The 7,441-nt window shown below is 42.1% G+C and overlaps 1 protein-coding gene across 1 annotated transcript; it reads left to right on the top strand.

Annotated features, from left to right (window-relative positions):
* The first annotated feature begins 232 nt into the window (after nucleotides 1-232).
* LOC122111740 (endogenous retrovirus group K member 7 Pro protein-like) lies at nucleotides 233-871 on the top strand. Its single transcript, XM_042684476.1, has one exon. The coding sequence runs from the start codon at nucleotides 233-235 to the stop codon at nucleotides 869-871; it is 639 nt and encodes a 212-aa protein (XP_042540410.1).
* Nucleotides 872-7,441: the final 6,570 nt, after the last annotated feature.

Below are 7,441 nucleotides of genomic sequence, written 5' to 3'. Positions count from 1 at the left end.
CCTCCCTCCAGCGGGCAACCCCAGGCAGTGCAGGACTGGACCTCTGTGCCGCCACCGACACAGTACTAGACTCTATACAAGGACCTCAAATAATATCCACTGGGACCCTGGGACCCCCTCCGTCTCATATGTGTGCCCTTATTCTTGGAAGAGCTCTGCTACCTTACAAGGTGTCCAAGTTTTTCCTGGTATTATTGATAATGATTATACAGGAGAAATAAAAATTTTGGCCATGGCCATTAATGGAATTACAGTTATTCCAGCTGGAACTAGGCTTGCACAATTGGTACTGCTCCCATTAAATTCAGGGGGTTCTTCCACTGCTCAGACCACACCGCGAGGAACTGCTTCTTTGGGGTCTTCTGATGAGTATTGGGTTCAGCCTGTCACTCAAAAAAGACCCACCCTCACCCTGCGAATTGAAGGAAAGGAGTTTCAGGGAATTTTGGATACTGATGCAGATGCCACAGTTATTTCCCAAAAATATTGGCCACCAAGTTGGCCCCTTACCTCGTCCCTAACTGACCTTAAAGGCATAGGGCAGTCAAAAAACCCTTTGGTCAGCTCCAGTGTTCTTAATTGGACTGACAAAGAGGGCAATAGGGGAACTGTTACTCCTTTTGTTGTTCCTGACCTCCCTGTTAACCTATGGGGCCGGGATATCTTGACCCAGATGAAGGTTATCCTTGCTAGTCCCAATTCTGTGGTTACACATCAAATGCTCCGTATGGATTTTGTCCCTGGTATGGGTCTTGGAAAATCAGGACAAGGAACCATTGAGCCCATCCAAGCTACCCAAAAAACAGACAAACATGGGCTTGGGTATTCGGATTTTCAGTATCGGCCCCCAGGTGGCAGCCAGAACACTTGATAAAACAGGTGAATGGCTTACCACAACCCAGGGGAAACCTTCCCCCCCGAGGATGATGCCTTTTCTCTTACAGATGCAGCTAGAACTCCAGACGTGGACCTTCCTGTTTGAATTTATTAAATAGCAGATTAATCTCTTGACTTCTAAGCCCATACAGGTTCATCACCATCGCCTTGATATGGCAGACCGCGGCATTGAGATCTAGGATTTACCCCAGGCTTTTAATTAGTGTTTTGCCATGATCTTGTTCCAGTGGGAACCCCCCCTTCCTTTTTGTTATTTAGAAAACCCTTCTCCTTATTCATAACCCCTGACCATTCAACGAGCAAGACTTATTGCGCCCTTGCCATAAAGGATAGGTTCGCCCCTCCTCCTATAGGCCCCTCCGCTTGGGGGAGGATGCACCTATGGGAGGAAGAAAAAATGCTCAAATTAAGGGTGCAGGTAAGACTGCAGGGGGATGGATCCACGAGATCCCAAAACCCAAGACTCCTGAGTGGCAAGCTCTGGTGCATGACGGTTGGCATGCATACCCACAAGCCGTCTCCTCAAAAAACATGCCAAGGCCTGTAAAATTCCCCTCCCCGAGTGAGGACGCTCGCTCGGGAGCGGAGAAAAACCCTGGGCCCTTAGAGGAACAGAGCCTCTGTCACCCCCTTAAAAAGAGCAGCCAACAATTGATCATCAATTTTCTAAATAAGAAAGAGGGAGATGTTGGGAGCCAAAAGTTGAGGTTCTCAACATAATAGGCTTGACTATCTCACTGGAACATCTTGAGGCTGAGTTTACAGAATCCGACCCTCATCCTGCCCTAAGCAAACATCCTGCAACTGCTAATGACCACCCTTTCCTCCTGCCCTAAGTAAACATCCTGCACTGCTATGGCCAATGAAAAAGCTTCCTTATCGGCCAATGAAAAAAGTTTCCTTATTCCATGCATATAAATATCCCTGTGTGAAAAATAAAAATTTGCAGCTTGATCAGAACCCTTGTCTTGCTGTCATTCTTCGTGTCTCTTGTCCCTTCATTTCTTCTAGCTTAGGTTCACTGCCCTTGCTGACGTCCTGCGGGTCGGGACAGAATCCTTATTGCCTGAATGATGTTGTTTTTCCTCTGTTGGGATTATTCATAATTTCATAGATACCCTTGGGGTGAAGATTCTTAAGACTGTGTTTTGAGGCCTTTCAAAAAATTAGTTTCTCAGATCTCATCTTAATATAAAGTGACACAATGTAGAACTGCATATAGAAACATTAGCTTTATGTTATCCTGGGAAAATTAGTTGGACAAAACAAGAATAGCAAATAGTACTGGATGCTTGATTTTATTCTATTTTTGTATATATTTTTTATTGTAAAAATACTGTACAGAGGAGTTACAGTTACATGAGTAAGATAATGAGTAAATTTCCTATGAAGCATTGTTTCCTCCTCCTTTGTTTTTCCCCTACCATCCCTTCCTTCCCAACCTCCCCAACTCCTCCCTCCTCCCCCACTCTGCAGATTCCTGATTTTAGTCATAGAGTGTCTACATCTGAGTTCCTTTGTTGTTATTGTCCAAATGAAAAGGTATCAAGAAGAAGCAACAATATTTTCTATTGCTGGAATTCTTTTTAAATATTATTTTACTGTAAAGATTCTGTGCAGAAGGTTTACAGTTATATGACTAAGGTAATAAGAAGGTTTCTGGTTGAGCATCGTTACCCCTCCTTTGTTTTTCACCTACTCTGCTGAAACAAGGACACCTTCGGGGGGGGGGGGAGTGGGGGAGGGAAGGGATATTGCTGGAATTCTTTTCCCTGCTTTCTGATTCCTTTAGACATAATCAAGAGACTTTCTTTGGTTTTCTTCTGGTTTGTTTTGCTTTCTGGTGTTGAGTTTCAAGAGCATAAGCTCTTCACCTTCCATTGTAAGATATACAGGACATAAAATGAAATGGTATTCTAGCTACCCAGGTGACTGAGAACTGAAGAATTGAGGTTCATAGACAGCCCAGGAATAATAGTCTGTGAAACCTCCATCTCCCATAGCCATTAAAAAAGGTAGGCTGACCAAGGCAACAGTGTTTCCTGGATTTAATCATAATTACTCAAGACACCGATAGGTTCAAACCCAGAGTAGCCTTGAATGTCCTTGAGACTCTTATTTCCAGCTAACCAAAATTAGGATGAAGTGGCCTGATGTTGAACAGAAGATTTCAGCAACAGCTCACAGGCCCTGCATTCAAGCTCTAGTTCACACACACACACACACACACACACACACACACACACACACACACACACACACATACACACATCACATATACACACGGAGACATTAATGCTACATAATATCCTGGGCATGTGTGGGAAATATTTATAATTTTTTCAACACTTGGTTGGTTTTTCTTTTCTTCTCATGGACCTCTTGAAGTTTGTAATTTATTATTTTTCTTGAAACTGCTGAAGTAATTTCAAACCATATGACTTTCACAATTATACTATTCATTATGTTGATATTTTTAGGTGGCATTGGGATTTAAGTAAGGTCCTTGCATTTCTATGTTGGTGTTTAACTACTTAAGCCATACCCCTAAACATTTTCCTTAGTTTTCATATTGGATTTCGTAGTTTTGCCAAGGGCTGCATGGATTGCAATCCACCTATTGATGGCCTACCTTGTAGCTGGCCTGTGTATCACTATACCCAGCACTGGTCATTAAGATGTAGCTTTGATAATTTTTTTTTGTCTTTCCTTGCTTCAAACATTAATTAATCAAAGATTTGCCTCCTGGGTACCTAGGATCACAAGCCTGAGCTTTTTATTTTTGTTTTTGTGCCAGCATCTGGGCTTGAACTGAGGGTCTGGCCATTGTCTTAGAGATTTTTTTTTTTAATTGTGAGAATACCATACAGAGGAGTTACAATTACATGGGCAAGATAACGAGTACATTTCTTATCAAGCATTGTTGCCTCCTCTTTGTTTCCCCTTCCCATCCCTTCCCATACTCCCCCTACCTCCCCCTACCCGATCTCCCCCCACCAAAGTTGTAAAGTTCATTCTTCGACATAACGACTTGTACATCTCATTGTTGCAATGGGTCCACCCTAGTTAAACGGTTTGCTTTTGCCCTTCCCTTCCACAAATTATACCAACATTAAATACAGTGAAAGCAGGGGTTATACCGTGGGGGAGCAACATACAAAGCAACATAGAAATCATCTTATAAATATGTTAGAAACAATTGCATTAAAGAAAAAAAAACATATGAATACTTAGAGATTTTACTCAAGGCTAGGGCTCTGCCACTTTGAGCCACAATTCTGTTTCTAGTTTTTTTGTAGTTAATTGGAGATAAGAGTCTAATAGTCTTACCTGCTGAGGCTGTATTTGAACTGTGATCATTAGATCTAAGCCTCTTGAGCAGTCGGTATTATAGAAATGAGGCAAAACAATGTCCCTAACTCCAAACCTCACCAATGTTATAGAAAAAATATTTTCCAATTGGTCATCAGTGGCTCATGCCCATCATCCTACCTACTCCAGAGACTGAGATCTAAGGATTGACATTCAATGCTACCCTGGAGAGAAATTCCATGAGGCTCTTATTTCGAACTACCAAAAGCCTGGAAATAGCATTATGGATCAATATAGTAGAGCACTATCCTTGAGCACAAATGTTCAGAAGCAGTGCCCTGGCTCTGATTTCAATCAGTCCTCAGGACCAGCACACACACATGCACGTGTGCAGGCACACACACACGCGCGCGCGCACGCGTGCGCACACACACACACACACACACACAGAAGACATGTTCAGGTATCAGATTTCAACTATTTATTTGCTTATTTCCTCTCCTAACTCAGGAAGGTTCTATCTGCAACTGCAAAACATAATGTATCTTCCTTAATACTTTACTAGATGACCTATTTTGTCCCTTGAAGATAGGCAGATGTATGGAGTCAGAAACCAAGGAATATCATTAAATATTGATCTGGAGTAGACCTCAGGGAAACAAATAGAATAAGAAAGGTATAGACATGTATGTGGCGTGGGGGTGCTCTCTAGGCAGAAGCCTTTGTGTTTGACACCTATTTAAGAGGCTTTGTAATCTAAAGAGATTATAAGCATTATATGGGAAATAAAGAGACTTGCTTACCTGATATCCATTCTTCCTATGTTTTCTATTAGAGCCTCAATTTTTTAACATGCCCAGTAAACTGACTGACCACCTAGCCTCCCCTGAAATAAGGATATCAATTTAACTCAGCTCTGGCAAATAAGGTGTAAGTGAGAATCTCCTGATGTTGGCATCTAAGAGAGTTACTATTTCTGGTTGAAATTGGCAGGCATTTCACTATTTATCAGCTTCACAATTAGTAGTAGGTGGAGAGATTTCTTAGCAGCATGAAGAAAACACATGTTTAAGAGAGCAGAACAGGAAGATAGGAGAACTCTTGCAATTTCAAGACACTGCAGTGATTGCATTGTAGAGTGCTCATATTCTGGCCTCAGGTGAAGGTTTTCTACTCCCTTCCACCTTTCTCCTGCTCAAGCTCTGTGTTCAGTGTCCCTGGGTCCCTTTCAACAGGTTTATATTTGCATTCATCCAACCACTGTTTTCCTCAGACAGTATTTGTTTGCCTAAAGTTAGCAGGAGGTGGGGAGAGAACTTCTGCTATAGGTCCACAGAATGTTTGTGCCCTTTTAGAAAATTGTGAAATGAAAATCAATCTTCTGAGAAGAGTTGTAAAGGCTCACATCTGTCACCCTACCTACTCAATGGGCTGAGATTTGAAAGACTGTGATTCGAATCTAGCCAGGTGAAAAAGTCCACGAGAGTCTACCTCTGGTTAACAAGCAAAATGTCAGGCTACAGTTGTGGCTCAAGTGGTAGAACTGTAGCTGAACAAGGATGCTGTGTGAGAGCCACAGGATCTGAGAGTCAAAACCCTGGTTTTGGCACACACACACACACACACACACACACACACACACACACACACATGCCTGCACATAAAATACAACACAAAAACAAGCCCTCAGAATTAGAGGTGTGCTAACATTGGGGTAAGTAGTTTTTGCTGTATTTCACAAAATGCTCATAATGGCTTCAGAGCAAATAAAGAAATGAGACATTGCATACTTGGTGGAAGTCTTCACAAGTGGTTTGTAGTGAAGAGTTAAAAACAACTGCATTTTAAAGCAGTAACCCTTCTGCTGCTCATATTAACCTTGGGCCCACCCGAATTTCAGAAACCGTCTTGTTTGTGCTGAAACTGCTAAACTATAGATTATTTGAACAAAGCTACTCTAAAGTCAGGCCCTACTTTTTACAATAGCTGACCTTGGGTCCCCACAAACTTCAGGAGATGACCAAGCTGGCCCAAGATAAACAGACCACCAATTACTCCCTGCTAAGCTTTAACTGCTCTGGAATGTCCAGATGGTCCATTAAGACCCAGCCAGTTTGATAACTCCCTACTACCTCTCATCACCTTGGAATGCCCTGCTGACGCCTCTAGTTGCTGTAAATTTGTCAGTCTGTGATTTTTTTTCTCCTTCTCCTTTTGTAACTTTGTAGTTTTTGCCTTTATTAACCCTGTGAAATTTCAGCTTGGCGCTTCCTCCTAAGCTCTGCTGTGTCGGTGTGAAGGACGAGGCCCGAGCTGCCTAAATAAAGCCTTGCATTTCGGAATGTCTGACTCTCGGTGGTCTTCTTGGTGGGGGTCCTGCGACGGGGGTACAGCAGTAGCAGAGGTCAGTCAAAGGCAGCTGAGATACTTCACAGATACACTCTTGGTATTTGCACCTCTGCCCTGACTAGTCCTGGAGGATGGGCAGAATTTGAAGCTTTGGGAGGGGACTTGGAAAAGGAATCCCAGATATAGAATGTAAAAGAAACATCAGCCAGATTTCATGGATTACATCCCATGCAGAAGTCAGGATGTCAAATGGCTAAAAGAAAAGTTTGTATTCCTTAAACAACTAAATTCCTATTGACAACTCAAAGTCCTGTGGCAGTCACTGTGGCATATGCCCTTTTGGAGGAAATTCCTCCAGCACCGTTCTTTCTGCTAAGGATTATTTTTGTTTGGGGTCTCTTATTGTTCCATATGAATTTTTGATTTGCTGCTTCTATTTCATTCAAGAATGAGGTTGGGAGGTTTAGAGGTATCACATTGCATTTGTAGATAGCCTTTGGCAGTATTGCCATTTTCATGATGTTAATCCTCCCAATCCGGGAGCATGGGAGAAATTTTCACTTCTTAGTTCTGCTTTAATTTCCTTTTTCAGGTTTTTAAAGTTTTCATCATAGAGGTCCATCACTTCTTTAGTTAATTCTTAGGTATTTTATTTTTGTAGGGCTATTACAAAAGGAGTTGCTTTCCTGACTTCAACTGGGCTCTTCTCATTATTGGCATAAAGAGGACATTGATTTTTGAGGATTAATTTTATATCCTGCTACTTTCACAGTTTTGAATCAGTTCGAGTATCTTGGCAGTGGAGTACATGGGGTTCTTTAAATACCAGATCATGTCATCTTCAAAGAGGGAACGTTTTACTTCATGTTCCCTATTTGGATCC

The sequence above is a fragment of the Dipodomys spectabilis genome, unplaced genomic scaffold (genome assembly GCF_019054845.1).
Source record: "Dipodomys spectabilis isolate Male_0828 unplaced genomic scaffold, ASM1905484v1 ptg000087l, whole genome shotgun sequence".
NCBI lineage: Eukaryota > Metazoa > Chordata > Mammalia > Rodentia > Heteromyidae > Dipodomys > Dipodomys spectabilis.
The sequence above is the reverse complement of the archived record's forward strand: the minus strand, read 5'-3'. Positions and strand labels throughout refer to the sequence as shown.

Coding starts and splice junctions, on each gene's coding strand:
- LOC122111740 (XM_042684476.1), top strand. CDS start 233: ATGGCCATTAATGGAATTACAGTTATTCCAGCTGGAACTAGGCTTGCA.